The sequence below is a fragment of the Halictus rubicundus genome, chromosome 6, assembly GCF_050948215.1.
Source record: "Halictus rubicundus isolate RS-2024b chromosome 6, iyHalRubi1_principal, whole genome shotgun sequence".
Taxonomy (NCBI): domain Eukaryota; kingdom Metazoa; phylum Arthropoda; class Insecta; order Hymenoptera; family Halictidae; genus Halictus; species Halictus rubicundus.
This window is the reverse complement of record NC_135154.1, coordinates 1509599-1531736: the sequence shown is the minus strand read 5'-3', so window position 1 is coordinate 1531736 and position 22138 is coordinate 1509599. Positions and strand designations below refer to the sequence as shown.

Here is a 22138-nt window from a genome sequence, read left to right as displayed (position 1 = left end):
GAAAACCGCAGAACTGTTTACTCCCCTCTACACCCCCGAGATGCCTATGCTGGAGCGTGTTGCCCACGGGCAACCCACAGACAAGATTGAGCAGCGTTAGAAATCTCTGCGGATACGGACGCAGTCACGGTGCAGAATTTACTGGAAAAATTCAATATTCGTGTATATCACGATATTAAATACATTCCTTTTGCATAGAATGCGTATGACACTAAATGCGTATGTATATGAGAATGGAAATTGTTATTAATAATCATAATAATAATTTCTATGCATAAACAATTTTGCAATAATAATATGTCAATCATTTTTATTTATTCTTAATTTGCTTTTACTATACGTTTCGTACCTATCCGAAAATAATAAGAATGTAAAGATAGATCCAGATTGTTTGGAAGAACGTGAACAGGGATCACATTGAAAGTACTGAGAATGAGTCGGATAGCGAATAACATTCATTTATCATTAATTTCGTTTTTAATTTGTTAGTTTTTAAAAATAAATTTTGTTATGAAAATTGTTAATATTTTTTTTCAAATTTTTTAACACTTCAACCGATGGTAAAATTTGCAAAACAAAGATATTAGTAATATTTTTGCATTAAGTAATCACATTCGAATATAAAATGATGAATTATTTAAAAAGAACAGTCTCTTGCGATGATGATTAAAAAAAGAAAATGTTTTTTATCTTTGTTTTTATCTTTTTGTTTTTATGTCTTTTATCTGTGGTATAAAATGTGTTGTGTAGGCAGTTTTCGTAAAACTCATCCCAAATAGCAAACTTTGATGGTCCGTATCCTTTAAACAATTTCGAAGATTACAAAATGATGGCTCAATCTTTCAGTTTCATCCAAATTCGAAACATGGTCCCCAAAAAAAGATTTAATTCACATGGAATGACCCCCTTCCTAATTTGGATATTTCCTTAAAAAAATTGTGTAATTCACGTATAACATAAGGATGTGTGATGCTGTTTCACCAAGCGACAGGCACAATTCTTATCCCCATGATGTTGTAGAGGAGAGATACCGATAGTTTACCTAAGGAGCTGTGGAGCCCCTAAAAACATTTTTTTTGTGCCATGCACAGCAGGGAACGTGTCAACGTGCTCTCGAAAGGCCATCTGGACGTTCAAAGTTATGGCCCCAACGACGTCGGGGCGACCCCGGAAAGATTTCGAGCACGAAGACCAATTCCTGACCGGCAAATTTCTAGCCCGTGTTCTTGAATCTGGCCGCCCAAACAACTTCGGCATCTTGCCCGTCTTGTTTGGGGCGACCTTAACACGGGTTGGGTATATCGGTGTGAGACCAGAAGATCACTACTAATCCAATTACAAAACTTCTTTATTTTTCGTTATTTTTTTATGAAACTTTTACCAACATATTGGTGGTATTTTTCTGATTAAAATGAAACCAAATATGATATAATTCCGATGATATTTACTTTTAATAAGGAAATTTTTTAAATTCATAATTATTTCAATATATGTAACACAAACAAAATTATAAAAATGTTATTTACTTTTGTGTACGAACTAAGACCTGAATATTTGGTTTCAAAGGAAGTGAGAAAATTTTATCCCCCGAGGAAAAAATAGTTGGTTGTATCGAACGCACTTCAGCCGTTATGGGTTAATAAAGTATTGTTTACTTCAGTCACACAAAGTGAAATGTGTCTTAAAACTTTCATTAAAAAATTGGCAGACTGGTACTTTTTATTGAACCTAATATTGTTGTACTTTCTAAGTAGTAGTGTCTGCTTTCATTAATCATGAATGTAGACCACATATTTTCTATTAGCATTACACAATTAGCGTATAATGAAGGCACAATAACGATACATGTCACAGTTACTATGGTGAATGGTACAATGCATCGATCTCAGACCAGAAGACGTTGCTGCTCATTATGCAAAATTGTATGGAACCAGCCTCCATCACAACCGCCAACTTTCTAACGATATCGATGGAGAAGTTCGGTACGGTAAGGGGTATCGCATAATCAGTCGTGCTGTTGGATATTGTTAAATACATTACGTCATTGTTTATTGAAGGTTATCAAAGTCTCGATATCCTGTTTTACGATGCTCTACTCACTTTCATGATCACTAGTTTACTATCGGAGATGACAAAGTTCTTGGATTTCAATATGATGCAAGTTTATACATGTTGTATTATGCTTGATTTTAGCAGGTATGTTTTAAAATGAGCCTACGCTTGTTGTGTAATTAGGGAGAAATAAAAGAAACGAAGCAAAAAGTAACAAACGTTAACGATGCAACGACACAGCCACCGATCTTATCGCTGCCGAGCATGCTCACGAAATAGGGAAGCCTGGACATAAATATCGCGAGCCACGACACACACGAAATATTTACGTCTCAGGATTGACTTAGTCCACACCAATTACCGCGCGATCCAAGCCCGCACCAATAAGCGCACAGCACTGGAATACGCGCCGCTGTCACTCTTCGTGATCCGCGCTGCCGAATTCTTGATAAAAGGACCGCCCGGCGACGAAACCGGCGGATATCACGGATTCATTCGATACTCAATTCGATTCGATCACGCACAATCGTATCGTACACATCGGCTCCCTCATACCAGTGTCTGTGAAAATCAGTTGTGATAGTGTTCAAGATCATACGCATGAATCTTCAAAATAACATCGTCCCCCTGCTCATCCTCATCAAGGCACAGAGAACGCAGAATTTAACCTGAAAGGCTAAAACACCCGAAAGCCCCTGGATTCACTGCCAGCTCCGGGCTCATGAATCCAGCAAAGGAGGAGGTCAAGGAGGGATACTGATCCCTACACCATCAGGCAGAGATCGCACTCTTTATCTAACTCCAACACAACCGTGATCATCGGCACAGGTAAGGACAAGGTTTGCTCAAACATCTCCACCTAGAACCGTTACGGAATATTTTTCGACTGTCTTGAGAACGATACTCCCACAAAACCACCAATAAACGAGAACAAACACAATTCAATCACCCGTGAGAACGTGTGTTGTGATTATCTGGCTGTAATAAGATTTTTATATTCATAATAACATGAATTCAGCAGTTGAAAGTAAGGACAAAACTGTAGATTTATTTCTATTTGGTGGTTCAGATTACACTGTCCAACAAAATAAAACTTATTTCGTGTGTTGCAATACCTGTTGGGTGATTCTTATAGACTTTGTCATTCTAAAACCAAATCCGATAGCAGAATTGCTCTATCACGCAACTTTTTCGAAAAATATTGGTTTTTGTAAAAATGCATGATTTTGATAAAAAATTACGTATTACGCAAAAGCTAAACATGAGAGAAAGTTCAGGTTTGAGTCAAAAGATAGAGGGAACTCTCCTCTACATATCCATATAGCCAATTATATTTTTATGTACTTCCTAATAGTTGTAAATGTTTGTTAAAGTTTGAAAAAGAGCTGACGCGGGTACTTTATACGGTCTATTTTTGTATTTATGTGAAAAATCCTTTATCTAGGAGGAATTTACTATACAGGAATGCATTCTACAGACATTTCTGGTAAAGAAACCATTCACGAAAAGTATTTGGTTCCCTCAATATATGAGCAGGTTAAGAAAATGTTCATTGATAGCTTGTACGCGACGCGTTCGCGCCAGACGGCCATTGCAGCCTTTTCTCGACTCGCCAGGACCGTCGCTATGCGTAGTCGACGTTGGTACCACTCAAATCACGGATTCAAATTAAATGTCTTCAATTTTCAAATTTAATGGCACAATCCTCGGCCTAGTTCCACTAGATATTGCCGTCCCCTTCGATTTCTTTTTCAAAAAGGAACTCCTCACTTAGTCAAACACGAAAAGGAAATAATACAAAATCAAATTGATAATCTTGAACCTGCAGCTGTTAAATTTTATAATTTTGTAGCGACGTCGTCGCTACCATGTCCCGGGGAATTTGGCATCCCTTTGTCATAAAAGTAATTGTCAGAATTTTTACCTGGGCCCGGTACGTGCCTGCTCATAATGAGTCCCCCGACTCATCTGGCAGCCAGACTTTTCTGGGCCGATATCGTCCCGCCAGCAAGTGTCCTTGGTCTGTGACGAGCCCAGCTACCTCAGGTACTTGTACATACACTCCCAGACAAAAAGATAGCACACGTGTGCTATCTTTAATTTCTCGTGTTAAAATTATGCTAGCGTGGAAACTCTGTGCAGTATGTAAAACATACCTTCCGCGAATATGTAAACAGAACATAGATTGACTTCAGTTCAATTACGTCTTTTAGTTGAAAGGGAAACACATAATTCGACGCAGTCAAAATGATAGCACACTTGAAAAATAAAGATATATATTTCGTACAACACAACTGTATGTTTCATGAAACAAAAGTATACATATTTGTTATAGCAATATATACGCCAAACTACATTTTTTTAATAATGTGTGGAACCTCCTTTGTTTTCTACGACTTCCACCATCCTTTTAGGTAAAGAATTATATAGTTCTTTAATTTTTGCCTGAGCTTTTTCTCATTCAGTTACAATGCAAGTTTTTAATTCATTTATGTTTGAAAATTGTCGGCTTTCAGCATACACTGCTTGCGAAAGCATTGCCCAGCAATTTTCAATGATATTCAGGTCGGGTGAGCACGCCGGCCATTGAAGAGTGGAAATATTTTCGTTTAAAAAATATTCCTTAATAATTTTAGCAGTATGTACTGCAGCATTGTCTTGTTGGAATATATATGGCGTTTTCATAATGCGTTCCCCATATGTATAAATTTGATTTTTTATTAATTCGAGATATCGGACTCTATTCATTGTTCCTTGAATAAACTAGATTCCCGTTTTTCCTTTATATCCGACACCAGCCCAGACCATTACTCCACCTCCACGCATTTGACGTCGAATTTTTGTTATTGGTTTCTTACGAATATCATGATAATAATATTTACATCCGTCTAGTCCATCAAGATTAAACCTCTTTTCATCCGTAAAAATTACTCTTCTCCAAGTCTTCTTCCAAAGCGCATGTTCTCTTGCAAATAACAAACGTGCCTCCTTATGTTTGGCATGTAATGATGGTTTCGCTATTATTCCAGACCAGTTTATAATGTTACTAGTCTGAAGTACACGACGAATAGTTTGTATATTTCTTTCGACTCCAGCTTTCTTAGCGATCTCCCTCGCAGTACCACAAGAATTGGAAGCAGCACGTATAATTGCTCGTGTATCGCGTTCAGATAAAGCTGCTGGCCTTCCTCTACTTTTCTTCTTTCCGTATGCACTTGTATCTTTCAACAAATTATATATATCTTTTCGACTGCAACTAACTTCTTTTGCAATTTTAGTAATAGACAACTTTTGTTTTCTCAGAGCTAAAATTGTGCTAATTTCGCTTTCACTAAGTTTTTTGCCACGACTCATTATGAGAATAGCAATATGACAAAGCTCTAGATACAACTTGAACACTGTAACTCCGTGCAAGCTCACGAAACACTGAAGAATATGTAAACATAGTTCCAGTGTGCTATCATTTTGTCTGCGTCAGATTATGTGTTCCTTTTTCAACTGAGAGAACTCATTGAAGTAAAGTCAACCTGTGTTATGTTTACATATACGTAGAAGGTACATTTTCCATATATTTTAGAGTTTCCATGCTAGCGTAATCTTAACACGAGAAATTAAAGATGGCACACGCGTGCTATCTTTTTGTATGGGAGTGTAACTGATAGCTGGCCTCGCACGACCAATGGACTTTTTCGTTGCACGTTTTCGTGGCTGGCGGGTTTTCCCGCTGGCCTTCGTCCATCCCTTTTAAGCGGGACACTCTGTCCTTTTTAAGGACCAAATAAATAGACTTCCGGAGGCGTCGGAGGCGGTCATTACTTCGCTTAACGCTGACGAGAGCAGTTGTTCGGTCTCCGTCATTTTTCTACGATCCATGATCACCGTTGTACGTTTTTCTATACTTCCGTGTAAATAGCCGTGTAAATATTCCTTGTAAATAATATCTTTGCGGAATAAACTTCGCATGAACAAACAGAGTGTGGTTAGGTTTTCGTGTTTATTTTATTGTCGTACCTGCCACCTCAATTTCAACGTCAAAATTTACCACATTTACCTATTTACCATGATTGACGGAAAAATATGTAACACTTTAACAGATACGTCGTCGCAGGTTTACTATCTGTCTGGTGCGAAACGATCGGAAATGAAAATTTCGAATTGCTTAAAAAGAAATCGATAAAACATTACACATTGACTTTTGGCTTATCAAAGTATCAAATATAAGTACCAAGCCATAAACGTGACTTGCCTTTGTCAAAAAAAATAATTAAGAAAAGAAAAAAATTTCTATGTATGTGGTTCCTGTTGTAATGAATGCAGACAATTTTACTTTTGCATATAAATCCGCAGTCTAGTTATGAGTTTCACCCAACTGACGTTTTTCAACCGCTGGGGCTCCCTATAGCACCTGCTAACCTGGGCCACTTCTGGGTCCGTTCCCCGAATACCTGATGTTGCTGCAACAGCAACGCGAGCGGCCAGAGTCACGCGCTCAATTTCCCAGCCATTCGAACGTCCATTTAGGGTCAATGCGTACCTCACAGGTCAGGCTGGTGGACAAAATATTACAACCCTGGTTTTGAATCTAGCATTTAGAAGCGGACAGGCCTATCAGGCTTCCTAACATATTGTTACGATGGAAGCTGTCGATTGCGGAGATCGAGAGAAGTTGGCCGTCGTATCGATATTGTGGTATCCGGCCAACGGTGTTGTTGTTAAGAAGAAGAAAGACGACAGAATCTCTCGAGTCGTCGAAGCGAGAGCACGAACCTATATCGCATCTTTTGACATTGTCCGTTGACAACTAATAAATAGTTATTTAGTTGTTAATAGTATTCGGTGTTATTGTGTTAGTTGAGAGATGTGTTCGCCGGCGAGGCGGAGCCGAAGCCTCCGCAACAATATTTTCTGCTTCGGGCTGTCGGGCCATTTAGCTCGAACGTCTGTGCATTTTCAGGTGGCCTTTCGAGAGCGAGGTGACAGTTCCTTGCTGTGCATGGTACATTACGTTGGAGGGAAAGTTCTATCGTATTTTAAAGAAAACATTTGAATCAATTTACAAAAATATATGTTTAATGTTATTCAATGATATAATTTTCATTATTTGTAACAACTTGTTGCCATCTTTCAGGTAACCTGTCCATTCTTGTTTTCCAATGACGCAATAGCAACATGTGTTTTTGATTTATAAGCAAAATTACCTGCTTATTTAAAATACGACAGAACTTTCCCTCCAACCTAATATATGATTTCAATACTTATTTCAGATATACAGGAAAATAATAAAATGTTTATTTTAGGGAAATCAATAGTGTTATTTCGCCGACTATGATACTTTGTAACTTAATTAACCCTGTACACACCGTATAAAAATTTCATACGGTACACATGGGATGTGATACACTCCAATAACTACAAACGACTGCCAGGTGTGAATTATTTGTTATTTTGGATCTATAAAAGTGCCGTATATTCTTTAGGCATTCTGAAATAAGGGTCGACAGCGTTTGTCTTAACACTAAACTTACCACGCGCGGTCAAATGACCGTTTTTGAAATTTCGTTTAGAATTTCTTGTATACAACGTTACTGTATCGCCATGTAACTTCTTGACTTGAATGTGCTGAAAATGCATAAATGTAAATAAAACTTTTCTAAATAGAAAAAAATATTTTGTTTACTATCCAATTGGCTAAAATCTCTTTCTATGTTAAGATACATATTTTTTTTTTGAAGCGGTCATTTGACCGCTCATGGTAGAATTAGGTATATATGAAATGTCGGTAGGTTTAGTGTTAAAATTGAAACTTTCACGTAGTGAAAAAACAGAACCCGAGGAAAGTGGACGCGAGATGTTCTTTATTTTACCTAAATTGTTGTTGTGGTATCATACACTCCAAGTGTATAGTACAAATTAATACCATCCATAGTGCAAAGGACACTCGACTTAAAAATTCCTATCCATAAGAACCTAAAAATTATTTATCTCCTACATTGTTTTTCCACTCGGCAAGGTATGGTACGGACGGCAATAATGCAAGTAGAAGGTGTTGTACCGTTCGTCCGTTAGCTCAAGCCCATCAATTTTATGACGGGCAAAGTCAGATGCTGGTCAACTCTAAAAATGAGGCTAGCGTAAAAATTAGTTTCTGCGACGAGATAATTACTTTATGACTACCGTCCGACGAAAACGAAGGAAAAGTCACGGTCAACACGTGCTGAAAGGGACTTCCTCATACTAAATCATAATATCGCACCTCCTACGCGGAAAACACAACAGTAAATACTATTTTTACCAAGAAATTCATAGCATTGGTGTTTTCAGGGGCGTAGAGGGGAGTAAACAGTTCTGGGAACCTCTGGGGTTCTGGCAGCAGACGATACGCTGTGCCTTTGTTCACAGCATCTCAACCCTTTCAAGTGGCTTTCCGGGACCCCAAAATACGTATAAATGGGGAAAAACCGCCAGGCTTGCCGGACTTGTAGGTATGCATCGACCCTTATACTATCATGCAAACCGCCACGTCACGATTGGTCCTCTGGACCGTGTCTAAACAACCTTAATAAGTTAATGTTAACAATATGACGGTACTTTAAAATTTTTCTGATGTTTTTGCTGTTCCTTGTTTTGCTCACTCATTTTTGTCATGAACACATAAAATGCTCAGTTTAGTAATAAGAGTATTAAACGTAAATACATGTTAGCGCCAATATGTTTCGGGCCCAATCAGGGACGGCTGCCGATGCTTTGAGCGGCGACCTCTGAGAGTCGGCCGATGCTTTGTCCGGCGACCTCTGAGAGTCGACCGATGCTTTGACCGGCGACCTCTGAGAGTCGGCTGATGCCTTGAGCGGCGACCTCTGAGAGTCGGCCGACGCTTTGAAATAGGTGACAGAGACACCGATCCCTAATTGCCGATTGCCGACGCTACCGTTGACGCGACGTCATCGGTGACGTGTCGGATGAAGAAACAATCGAGATGATTTCGGGGCGGATCTGGCCACGGAGTGGGGAAGGCAAGCATGCCTTCCGGTAAGAGGACTGTGGGAGACCGCTCAGCACTTACCCCAGAACCGCTGGACGATACGGGTTTCGATAGACCTCTCTGACATACACATAGTGTTTATCCACATCTATTTTATCAAGTATTCTTAAATTATTATGTACATAAAGTCTGCCATTGCCACAGACAAAAATTAAAAAATACATTATGTTACACCTTTTCTATTATACAGTTTAGATGCACCGAGTGCATACAAAAATAATTTGATTTCTACAAAAAGTAACTACTAGTCCTTTTTGTAAAAACAATATGTAAACATTTACTGAACTGCCATAGACTTTGCCATAGCCTTTAGGTCTTTCCTTGATATCTTGCCAGAAAAAGTATGAGGAAGTGTTGGTACAAACTGCACACCTCCCCGTAGTTTATAAGCATCCGGAAATTTGTTCTCCACGATCAATATCAATTCTTCTGCGGTCACCTGAAAATTAAACTAATCACAACAAATACATTGTCAATAAATACCTAAATCATAAAAGATGTATGTAAAAGAAAACCACACTGGAATTCTTGACTTTCGATAAACTAAAAGACAGGTATCACGTTAATCATCAATAAAAAAATTATGCCGGGCGTCCTAGTCTACCAGTCAGAGTTGGGCATTATTTAGATAAAAAATTATTTAAATAACGATTCAAATAAAAGATACTTTATCTTTCTTCGTTATTCGAAGGTTCGAATAAAAAAAGTATCTTTATTCGACGAGTATCGGATAAATAATTTTATTCGACGAGAATTTATCCGACGAATAAAGACAATTTTTTTATTCGAAGCGGATTTATTCGAACTCCGAATAATTTTTTCATCGTTTACCTGTATTTTTTATTCGAAGACTTCGAATAAATCTTCAAATAACGTTTGACGACATACAATGCAAGCGGATGGAGAATCGCGCACGTATGAAAGTTTAAACTTTTAGATTTTTCAACATATCCTCATAAAATTGTGACGAGCGAATGGAGGGGATTTTCCTGATGAAAATGAGGTCAAATTCGAGTGTAATCGAACAAGTTTTACTGATACGTAATGTTACGATAAAAATTACAATCTCATTAAAGACAGTCCAAATGATGTCGTGTTTGCACTCATTTTGATCGGAACAAGCTCTACAATTCATTCGTCTTAACAATATTGTTCTGATTAAAAACATAAAAGCATAAATTGCCAATAATGCTCGATTCTCCATCTGCTTACATTGTAGGCTGTTGGTCGGTCGCTGGTCGCTGGATAAAAGATGAAAAATTATTCGAAGTTCGAATAAATCCGCTTCGAATAAAAAAAATCATTTTTATTCGTCGGATACATTCTCGTCGAATAAAATTATTTATCAGATACTCGTCGAATAAAGATACTTTTTTTATTCGAACCTTCGAATAACGAATAAAAATTTTTTTATCTTTTATTCGTTATTCGAAATTTTTATTTAGATAAATATTTTGCCCAACTCTGCTACCAGTAGATAAAAAGTATATTTATGAGCAAATCAAACTTAAAAAATGTATATATCTGATAAAAGAATAATAAAAACCTTGTGTAATACTTGTGTAATGAACGATGAAAGTTACTTCCCATTGCAATTATACATATTGACGGAAAATTAGTATAAACATGATCCAAATTGTATCGTGTTTGGTATCATTTTAATCAGAAAAATTCCACAAATATATTGGCGAAAGTCTCGTAAAAAAATAATTCATAATAAAAAAGTTTAAGTTTGGATTTAGAGGTCTGAGCTCACGCCAGTCTTTCATCTTTCCCGAACGCTTCGACTTTCCGCGTCTCTTTCTTTCCCATACACTGTCCTTCTTTGCATCCAAAACTTTAATCCTTCATTACACAAGTTCAATAGTTCATTATTATCGGAATTATATCATATCATTTTCAATATTTTCATTATTTCATATATGGTATCATTTTCATTAGAAGAATGCGACGAATATGTTGGTGAAAGTCCCATTAAAAAAAATAATGAAAAATAAAGAAGTTTTCTTATTGGATTAGTAGAGGTCTCCTGATCTGACACCAACATATCCGACCCGTATTATGTTCACACTTCTCGGCAGTGGCGGCTCTCGAGCTTCGTGGCCCGTCACAGTGGGGATAGTTCTGTGACAATTATAGGCCAGATATTTGAGACATATATTGAAAAAAGACTATACCCGGTGTCGCCTCCGGTTCCGACTCCCATTGGAGGTCCGGAAAAATTAGCGACGGGACAATACGCTGAAATTGAAGTCACCCCTATCTACATATGATTGTATCTATCAGCGTGATTTGTTGCGTTTATAGTAATGTCGGTTAGTGTGTAACTAGATAATTAAGATGGTTATAGCAGGTAATTATACTTCTTTATCTGGCGCCTTGCTGACAAAAGCAATGGGATGTTCGTCGTCTGTAGGATGCGGCATACTGACGACTCCAACTTCGAAAACCGCCGGATGTGTTTGCAAAACATTCTCGATTTCGGTTGGTGTTATTTGATATCCCCTATACTTAATGATCTCTTTTATTCTATCGACGATGAACAACTCCCCCTTGTCATTATAGTAAGCCAAATCGCCCGAGTGCAGCCAACCTAGAATTAAAGTTAAAATAATGTTATAAAGCTTTTCATTTTGAGGACGTCCCCAGATAGCACAGAGACGTCTTAATGACGTCTGTCGATGGACATTCAGACGTCTTAAAGAACGTCTTCCGAACGTCTTGTGAACGTCTTTGTTATAAAACTGTACGTCTTAAAGACGTCTTTTGAACGTCCGTTAGCGGGTCGCTAAACTGAAACTGCGAGTCGAGTCGAGTACTCGCACGATGCGAGCTACTCGCACCGATGCGAGCTACCCGCCCCGATGCGAGCTATCCGCACCGATGCGAGCTGCTCGCAACGAAGCGAACGGCTCGAAATAAAATCAGGCGTAAAATGACATGATGCGAGTTACAGCGGGAAGATCAGCACATCGATATTATCAAGCATTTTAGTATATTGACAATGCTAAATGTTTGCGATGTTTTATTATATATTTTGATAGTGAAATGTTGATTCAGAATTTGTATAACCCTTATTGAAAATAATTATACAATAACAAGTATTTCCTAGATTTATGTAAATAACTAGCTGTGATCTGTAAAGAACGGTATTTTATATATTCCTTTATATTATACTCCGGGGTGCAGTGTACAGTCGTAAAAATGTGTTGTTGCAAAATTGTTTATAATGTTGAAAATTAACGTTAAACTTCGTTAAATAGTTTTTGAAAGGAATGGATATATAAATATTGTATAATATTGATGTGTATTTATACGAGGTCGCCGCCGCGTCTACAATGTATGCTGGCGGTTCGTCGGCGTGCTCTTTGCACAGGCCGCCACACTGGTACTCGCACCAAAGGTCAAAAGACTGAATTCTGGTAAGCTGAGAAAAACTGTTTGACAGAATCTGAGCTAACTAACCTGAGAATAGATTGTCTTAGACTTTTATATTTTTCGATAATGAATAACTAGCTAGTGGCTCGATGGGGAGGGAAGAGCAAAACGCATACGCGTGCAGGTAGATTAAATACTCAGAGCGGGTGACCTAAGTGGGCGAGTGCAGGCGAGCCGGTCATAAACCTTAGCTCGCTGATGAGAGCCCTACTGTCCCATTGTACGGAAGTACACTTTTTAGAAGAAATGGCCGAGATAACGAACCAAAAAGGCAGTAAACTATTTTCACACTGCACAATTATAAACATGGAGATAGCGCAGGTTGCTTAGCGAGAAACGTGCGGCCGCTTCTCGTTATACATTATGCAGTCAGTCTCATAATTGATGGCAGACACTTTAAATCAGAATAACTTTTTTTATAAATCGACCAAACGACTTCAGCTTCTAGACAGCTACTAGATGACATGTAATGAAAACTCAGGAAAAATTGCGTTATATAATTGCGTTAATTGTCGAGCTAGGAAGTAGATTTAACTTTGCTGCCACTACGAATTATTTGGTAGTTAGCATGATTTTGGACCATCGTATAAAAGATCGACTGTTATCCACGGAGAAGAGCCAACAATTGCAAATTGAAAAACGATTTCGAGATGAAAATCTGTAAACTTTTTACAAACATTGAAATATTAACTAAACAGAAAGTATGACGAGTGTTGAACGTAGACATCAGATCCTTTTAAAAGGGCCTAGCCGATTTATGGTCAAAACTGCCCTTAGAGGTTTTTCAATGATTAATGAACAATTCGAAAGCTGACTAAGAAAAACCCCTCTGAGTAAAATTTCAACCCCCTATCTTGCCCATGAGGTTGGTTACAGGGTAAATTAGATTTCGCGCTTCTCCGCGTATTTTCCGCACTCTGATGCTTCCTAAAATTCTGAAAAAATGTGACATATTTTGGATTCTAAGGCTGACTTTTGATAATTTTTTCAGATTTTTTTGTTACAAACTGTGGTCGTAAAAAAATGAAAAACCTCCAAAAAATCGGAAAAATGCAGATTTCTCAAAAATGTGAAAACATGCTATTCTACTGTTTAGTTCCTTGTTAAAGTACTATAACAGGCAGTGTCGTCAATTTTTTTTAGATTTTTTGTTGTGAGACATCATCGTCAAAAAACAATAAAAACCGAATTTTTTCGACGTTTTTGCTATTAGGAGGAAAGTTACACTTGTTGGTTTTATCGCAGATATATATTAAGTAATTTTTAGCATTATTAAATTGAAACAAGTAATTGTTTGACCTAAGAAATGTGATTTAAGAGAAAGAATAAATTGTATTTTGTGTGATATATACCAGAATGTTCGTAAAGTTTTGTAACATCGCCAGACGTGTCGAACTAAGGAGCGGATACGCTGGGGTTCTTATCCCGTCGGTGGTAAATGTTTTTTCCCATACATCATCTTTATTTTTTCAATTTCTTATATTATTTATTCATGTGATTTTAACAATATTTTTTTAATGTTCTAAAAATATTGAAGTAACATTGATTAGGCAATGAATATTTATATTATTGTGTTCGTCCACGATTTCCGCCAGATATGAAATTGCTTGTGAAAATTGGTAAGATTCCGTGAAAAGAATTTTGAAATCCACTTCTGTCATTTCCAGAAAATCAAGAAATTAATACTGTTTGAAATGGAATTTTTTGCGGTTCCAATTGTTTTGACCATCTTAATCGGCTATGCCTTTTTAAATCTTGTTGGATTATTAGCAATAATAATGCAACTGCCAAAAGAGCAAAAATAAATTACGTTGTCCATGAGAAACACTGTAGCTTTCTCTTCCTTAGAATAACAGACCAGATGTCATCGGGCCCATAGGCCTGGTATTTGTCGTACCCGAGGGCCAGGGCAATAAACGATGCAGGCCTGGGTTTTTCCCTTATTTCAAGTGGACGAAAGATTTCTCTTTCGCCCCTGCTTTTTCTTTTCTTCACTTCGAGTCCGTTAGCCGAACTGGTTACATCGTCCTTCCGCGCTGTTTAATAAAACAGATATAGAAAGAATTCTCCAGTGAAGTCGATTATTTAAATACCCAATCCTAATAAATCTTTTCACCTATACGTGCACAGTACCGAATGACAGGCTGTTGGAACTTCCAACTTGTGGAAGGTTGTAGACTGGCACATATTGGCACGAATGCGTATAAATACATATCAATATTATACAATATTTATATATCCATTCCTTTGAAAAACTATTTAACGAAGTTTAACGTTAATTTTCAACATTATAAACAATTTTGCGACAACACATTTTTACGACTGTACACTGAACCGGAGTATAATATAAAGGAATATATAAAATACCGTTCTTCACATCTAGTTATTTACATAAATCTAGGAAATAGTTGTTATTGCATAATTATTTTCAATAAGGATTATACAAATTCTGAATCAACATTTCACTATCAAAATATATAATAAAACATCGCAAACATTTAGCATTGTCAATATACTAAAATGCTTGATAATATCAATGTGCTGATCTTCCTGCTGTAACTCGCATCATGTCATTTTACGCCTGATTTTATTTCGAGCCGTTCGCTTCGTTGCGAGCAGCTCGCATCGTGCGAGTACTCGACTCGACTCGAAAAGCGAGTCCCGGCTCGACTCGACCCGAGCTCGGCTCGCATATGCGAGCTTGGCTGCAGGCCTACTCTAGAGCCCCCGTACCATTCCGTGTCACATCCTACCGTATCATCCAGAACTAATATTGTGGAACCAATATTCTACAATGGCGCTGTTGCTGATAGAATTTTAAATCTCATGTCGAGTATTCTAGTTTTGACACCGTGCGGATGCTAGGACTATATGATGAATGAAACAAAAGAATGTTGTTTCCTTTTAATTCCATTACGCCTATTACGCGAGTGCATCGAAGGAGACGTAATGTAATAATAATAATAACGTAACGTCTCCAGCTGAGAATATTTTGGTCCCAGATCGAATTTTTCTAATACATCAGTCTTCTTCCCTGTGCAATTACAATTACAACAGTGTAATAACATAATTATAAGAAATTAAATTAGTTTAATATTAGCCAAAAGTAAGAACTTAGTTTAAATTTAATTTAATAAAATACGACGTTGATATCACTAATTTCATTTGACTATTTAATAGCTACCTACTCAATCTACTTCTGATATTGCTTTTCATTTGCAGCATATATATTCTAATAAATTTAATTATTTGGGATTGATAAAAGATTGAACAACAATATTTATAATAACTAGTTTTGAACATTTTTTAAGGGTAATTAAATTTAAAAAACAAAAAGAATTATTTAAAAATACAAAATATATTTCAGTATATACCATTAAACCCGATTCTGTTTAATTTTTTCAGTTTAAATTTCACTTTGGTATCATTTTTAGTTCAAAAGTTATAGCAAAATGTACGCCTCGCCGAACCGGGAATCGAATGCGTAGCGCATTCCAAACAGAGATGGGCACTATTTAGATAACAAATTATTAAAAGAACAATTCGAATATTCGTTATTCGAAGGTTCGAATAAAAAAAGTATCTTTGTCAAAAAAATAATTTTATTCGACGAGAATTTATCCGACGAATAATGATAATTTTTTTTATTCGAAGGGGATTAATTCGAACTTCGAATAATTTTTTCATCTTTTATCTGTATCTTTTATTCGAAGGCTTCGAATAAATCTTTGAATAACTTTTGCCGAGCGCCGAGCTTCAAAGACCCAGCAGCGACGGACGACATACAATGTAAGCGGATGGAGAATCGCGCACGAATGAAAGTTTAAACTTCTAGATTTTTCAATATATTCTCATGAAATTGTGACGAGCGAATGGAGGGGATTTTCCTGATGAAAATGAGATCAAATTCGAGTGTAATCGAACAAGTTTCACTGATACGTAATGTAGGATCAAGGAAGATAATATGAAAATGACGATATATTTTATAAACAACGATTACATTAATATCAAACAATTTAACGCACTGAATTAAACTGAAATACACCGAATTAAACTGAACAATTCTAAATCTTAATCGTCTATCGTCTAATCACTTAAATCGTCTATATTTCGCCGACCGCGATTACTTTTTATAATTAAACGTCTTTCGCCGAGATCGCGTTTCACCAAAATCCGCCGCCTTGAAAGTTGCGCTGCTTTATGTTCGCTTGTTAAAATTATTAATTGTTTTTGAGCATCGGTCTCTGTTCCGCTCGCGAACCCAAACATTACGGTCGCAACGCCCCGATGCACCCCTTCGTCCCTTCCCACACTCGGCCATCCTGCTCTAGCATCTGCCCTCAGATGCTGCGTCTTCAGGATCGCTTTCGTCGCTGCTCAAATCATGATCCGCTTGTGCCCATGGTTTCATGTAGTCCGCTACGGTGGTCGTCTGTTTTGGCCCCTCCTGGTTTCCAATCTTTTCTACTATGTACCGGATATTTCGCAGCGCCCTTGTGATCCTATAAGGGCCTAGATACTTCGCTGCTAGCTTCATGCCTGGTCCCGCTTGCGTTCGCTTGATTGCTACTAATTCATTATCGCGATATGTACGCGCTTCTTTCCTCCTTTTGTTATATGTTTTCTGATTCTCTTTTTGAATTTTCGCAATGCTTTCACTAGCTTCTCTTCTTTCTTCATCCCGCTTTTCTTCAAACGTCGCTGCCCACTCTTGCTCAAGTATCTCCCTGATTGACGCCTCGTCTCTTGTTCTCATCCGTGTTCCGAAGAACAACCGGAATGGTGTGGAATTTATGCTTCGGTGGTGCGTTGCATTGAGGTATTTCTGTACCACCTCTAAATACCTGTACCACTCTTCCGGTTTAGGCGCTGCTAGTTTCGTTAGTACCGGTATGAGTGTTCGATTAACCCGTTCCACCTGTCCGTTGCCTCGTGGGACTCCGGTTGCAATAAGGAGGTGTTCAATTCTTTCTTTCGCGCAATACTCCTTAAATTCTCCGGAAGTGAACGCAGTGCCTCTGTCGAAAATGATACGCCGTGGATTACCGAACGTTACCGCCTGCTTCTCCAAATGTCGCACCACTTCGTTGGTATTCGTCGTTTTCGTGGTGTAAAGCCATACGAACTTGGTGAACGCATCAATGACAACCAAAATGTGACGATAGCTTTTTTTTGTTGATACCAAAGGTCCAAGGTGGTCGATGGGGTATGTGTCGAGTGGGGCTTCGCCTTTGTTGATTGGTGCCAGAAAACCGTCCTGTTTTCCCGCCTTCCTTTCTGCCAGTATGCATTCTACGGAATTTTTAATTGTTCTTTCGATCTTAGATCTCATGTCCTGGAACCAATAATCTTTCTTCAGTGCTATTTCCGTTTTAACAACAGAGAAATGTCCTTTCTCGTGTACTCGTCGTATAAACTGCGATTGCAAGCTCTTCGGGAGGACCAAACAAATGTCGTCGTCTACTATTTTGAAGAGTATACCTCCTCTCACCAGATAGCCGTCTATCTTCCCCTCCTTGGCCAGTTCCAAAATTCCTTGTACCCTTTCGTCCCCCTGTTGCGCTCTTTGTATTTTTCCCGTGATGCCGCCCTCATCCTCGTCGATGATCAAGCATGTTGGTAAGGGATGCCTGCTCAGTGCATCTACGTGTGCCATCCGTTTTCCTGACCGATGCTTAATAACGTAGTCGAACTCTTCTAACAGTAGCGCCCACCTCGCTACGCGCATACACAAATCTCGCTTGCTCATTGTCTGTGAGAACGCCTTGCAATCTGTTATAATTTTAAAATGAATCCCTAACAGATAGACCCGAATTTTTTTGAGCGACCGTACAATTGCCAGAACTTCTAATTCGTAGCTTGAATATTTCGCCTCCGCCGGTGTTGTTTTCCCGCTCGCAAAATGCACAGGGTGCATTTCCCCGTCGTCGTCGTCGTCACGCTGCAGCAAAACTGATCTAAAGCCGAATATCGACGCGTCCGTGTGCAGCTCGGTTTGTGCTCCCGCTTTAACCCTTTTAGTGCCGGGTGAAAAAGAGGTGCCTATGCGAAGATAACCGGCCGAATTTCACGATTTTACTAGGGTTTAGAAAAAGGCTCATCAAAACCTAACGAAAAGCAATATTTACATAATTCAAAAAGCAGTATATCAAGAACGAAATAGAGAGTAAAACAGTGACGCTAATTTTTCTATATTTATTGAAAATTACATAAATAACAAAGGTACAAGTGATCATAAAGAAGAGAAAAATTGAGTTCTCTCTTTCAAAACATAATTGTACATACGAAAAGTCATCTTTTTATCATAACTTTCTATAGACCGTTTATTACAAAGTATATACTTTGCATTTCCAATATATTTTGTAACAAAATAAATAATATTGCACAACAAACACAAAGAATAACTCCAAGGTACATGGTAGGCGCCGGACGGATTATCTCATCCGAAACAAGTAATTGTTATAGGTAATATAACATATAGAATATAAGGGAAAGTTAAACCGAAAAACTATTTATTTTAATTCTCTCGTAATGAAATTAGACCATTTATAACGTATTATAAATTTATTTTGAGATAGTGTTCTCTCGCAATGCGAATAGTAAAGCGCTACAAGGTGCGGGCCGATATATCGGCTCTGGCACTTTTCGACAGTGCAGCATGGGCCGATATATCGGCCTTCGGCACTAAAAGGGTTAAACAATTTAAGCGCTGGCTGCTTACATAGACTAGCCTTTAATTCCTCGAACGCTTTCATTTCCTCGTTTCCAAATCTAAATTTTACGTGCGCTCGAAGCAAATTCGTCAGTGGTCTTGCGATTAGCGAGTACCCTTGCACGAATTTTCGAAAATACCCGGTTAAACCTAGAAAACTTTGGACTTGTTTAACATTCGTTGGTTTCGGGAACTTTAGAACGGCGTCTGTTTTGCCTTCCGACGGCTGGACACTGCCGTTTTCCACGATGTGGCCAAGAAATTCGACTCTAGTCTGTAATATTTTACACTTCTTCCAATTAATGTCCAATCCCGCGTCTCTCGCCACTGACAACACCGTTCTAAGGTTTCGTACTCCAATTGCCATATCATTCGACGGTATAATCAAATCGTCTATGTACGCCAATACAACCCTTTTGTTAATTAGTTCTCTAAAAACCGCGTGAACAAACTTCATGAAGACAGAGGGTGAATTACACAGTCCGAACGGTACACGTAAGAATTCATATTGCCCGTCGGGTACAATAAACGACGTGAATTCGTGACTGTTTTCGCCTACTGCCACGTGAAAGAAACCGTTTCGTAAATCAAGCATGCTGTACACCTTAGCACCCTGTAACGCGTCCAGTTGGTCTTCCACGAGCGGTAAAGGGTACCGGTCCCTTACAATCTTTTGGTTTATTTTCCGGTAGTCAACGCACAGGCGCATTGAGCCGTCTTTCTTTTTAACCAAGACAATGGGACTTGCATATTCAGAAAGCGATGGCTGTATGATACCGTCCCGCAGCCACTCGTTAATTTGCGCATTAACTTTTTCCCTCTCTATCGGAGCTAAACGCCGCGCTCTCTGATAGACAGGCACATTGTCTTTTAATACGAGGTGCATTTTTACGTCCACCTCACGCGTCCTTTCAGGGGTATAGCCGTCGATTATGTCCTGAACCTCTCGTTTAATCGCGTCGTCCTTAAGGTGTGACAAATCTACACGAGGCCGATTTTCGTCGCATTCAATATGAAATATTTCTGCTACACTCTCATTGTCGGTACAACCCTGCTTCACTTTCCCGATCGTCACTACACCTTGCCTTACCGTAAGATTCACCGACTTTAGAAAGTCCGTTCCTATAAGCAAGTCGTATTTTAACAATATGTCTGATACTACATTTATCTCGATAGTGTACGAGTTACCGTCGACGCGGAGATTCGTCACGAATTTGCCCAGTGTTTTATTCACGCCCGTTCCGACCCCACGAAACGCTATTTCGCTGGCCTGTAGTCGCGGTGCACCCATTTTAACATATGACTCCGCCCTCATCAGTGTTAAATCACTACCCGTGTCGATAAGCGCTACTACATCTACGCCATTTACTATTACCATTTTCTGTGTTTTCTCTTCCGAGGCCAGCTCCACCACGTTGGTATTTTTAGTCGTCTCACTCTCACGCTTTGGGCATACCGTAGAGATGTGCCCGTGCTCCCCGCACCTGTAGCACCTCGTACCTCGATCCCTGGTTGGGCACATTCTGCTGAGATGGCCCATCACTCCACAGTTGAAGCATTTTGCATCTTCTCTTCTGACTGTCCCTGCACCGTCCCGTTGGATCCTCTCCTGCCGTACTGCTTCTGGTGGTTTCGACTGGACCCCTCTGAAGACGTTTCCTTGTAGACCCGTCGGCAACGTTAGCCGTTCGAATGCCCGCAGCAACGCTTCTGGTGTGTTGAAACAGTGCATCCTCGCCTGGTTTCGCAATATCTGATCCGGTATCCCCTCTACCAGATAGCCAACCAGCTCGATTTGATTTTCAATCGGGATACGATTTGCTTTTATTATCTTGTCATGGTAATAATCCTCAAAGAGCTCGCCTCGTTTCCAGGTGCGCTCTTGGAATCGCTGACGCGCGACAACGGTACTCGGTCTGTGATGCTTTCAAATTCCGCCAGTAACGCACTAACGCTCATCTCGATGAACCGAGGGCGAGAATGCATCCATTCGCGGGCCTTTCCTTGCAGCCTCATGCCCATTAGAATTTTCGCCTCGTCGTCGTTTAGGCGGTAAGTCATTTGCAGCATCCGCACCTGCTTGGACCAGCTCGGGAAATCCTCCGATGTTCCGTCAAAGTAGCTGAGTAGTTCAGCAACGGTCTTGACGCCTATTCGTGCGTTTTGCGGGGGCTGTTCTGCCCCAGTCAACCCCCCTTGTTGCGAAATCCGGGCTAAAGCCACTTCACGCTGCGCTAACTCAAGCTCTCTCTCTATCAGAGCCTTTTCTCAACGAAGAAAGTCCATTTCGAGACGCTGTTGCCTTAAGATCTCCTCATTCGTGATCTTGGCCGGCACGTCCCCTCCTCCAAAAGCACCTCCGTTCTCCGCGGCATCGCCCGAAAAAACTTCATCGTCTTCGTCGGTATTCAACCACGCGGGATCGAACTCGTGTAACCGCGCTAATAACTCCGCTTTCGTGCCCGACGTGCACAAATTGCGATCTCTTAAGAGTTCTTTTAAATTAGTCACGGTATAATCACTCGCGTCCCTCGGCATTTTTTGTATTTAAATGTCTTTGCACCGTCAGTAACGTTTCACTCACGATTCGTATCGTCACTTCACTCACTACCCGATCCTTATTACTCTTGATCCCGGACGAGCCCCCAAATTTGTAGGATCAAGGAAGATAATATGAAAATGACGATATATTTTATAAACAACGATTACATTAATATCAAACAATTAAACACACTGTATTAAACTGAAATGCACCGAATTAAACTGAACAATTCTAAATCTTAATCGTCTATCGTCTAATCACTTAAATCGTCTATATTTCGCCGACCGCGATTACTTTTTATAATTAAACGTCTTTCGCCGAGATCGCGTTTCACCAAAATCCGCCGCCTTGA

At 39.1% G+C, this 22138-nt stretch overlaps 2 protein-coding genes across 4 annotated transcripts in view; one reads left to right on the top strand and one right to left on the bottom strand.

The window, feature by feature from the left end:
- LOC143354976 (uncharacterized) overlaps positions 1–2717 on the top strand; it is a 47748-nt gene extending 45031 nt beyond the window's left edge. Inside the window, exons 8-9 of one of the 2 annotated variants that reach the window (XM_076789398.1) lie at positions 1855–1982; positions 2058–2717. In XM_076789398.1, coding sequence (XP_076645513.1) covers positions 1855–1982; positions 2058–2212 — 283 coding nt within the window. In that variant the 3' untranslated portion in view covers positions 2213–2717. Of the gene's footprint in view, positions 1–1854; positions 1988–2057 lie in introns of both variants that reach the window. The other variant, XM_076789401.1, reaches the window with a different exon arrangement.
- A 6448-nt stretch (positions 2718–9165) lies between these two features.
- The window catches only part of LOC143354970 (luciferin 4-monooxygenase), a 37736-nt gene continuing 24763 nt past the window's right edge, over positions 9166–22138 (bottom strand). For both annotated transcript variants that reach the window (XM_076789384.1, XM_076789385.1), the window contains 2 exons: positions 11458–11687; positions 9166–9533 (listed from right to left, as the gene is read on the bottom strand). In XM_076789384.1, coding sequence (XP_076645499.1) covers positions 9372–9533; positions 11458–11687 — 392 coding nt within the window. In that variant the 3' untranslated portion in view covers positions 9166–9371. The remainder of the gene's footprint in view (positions 9534–11457; positions 11688–22138) is intronic.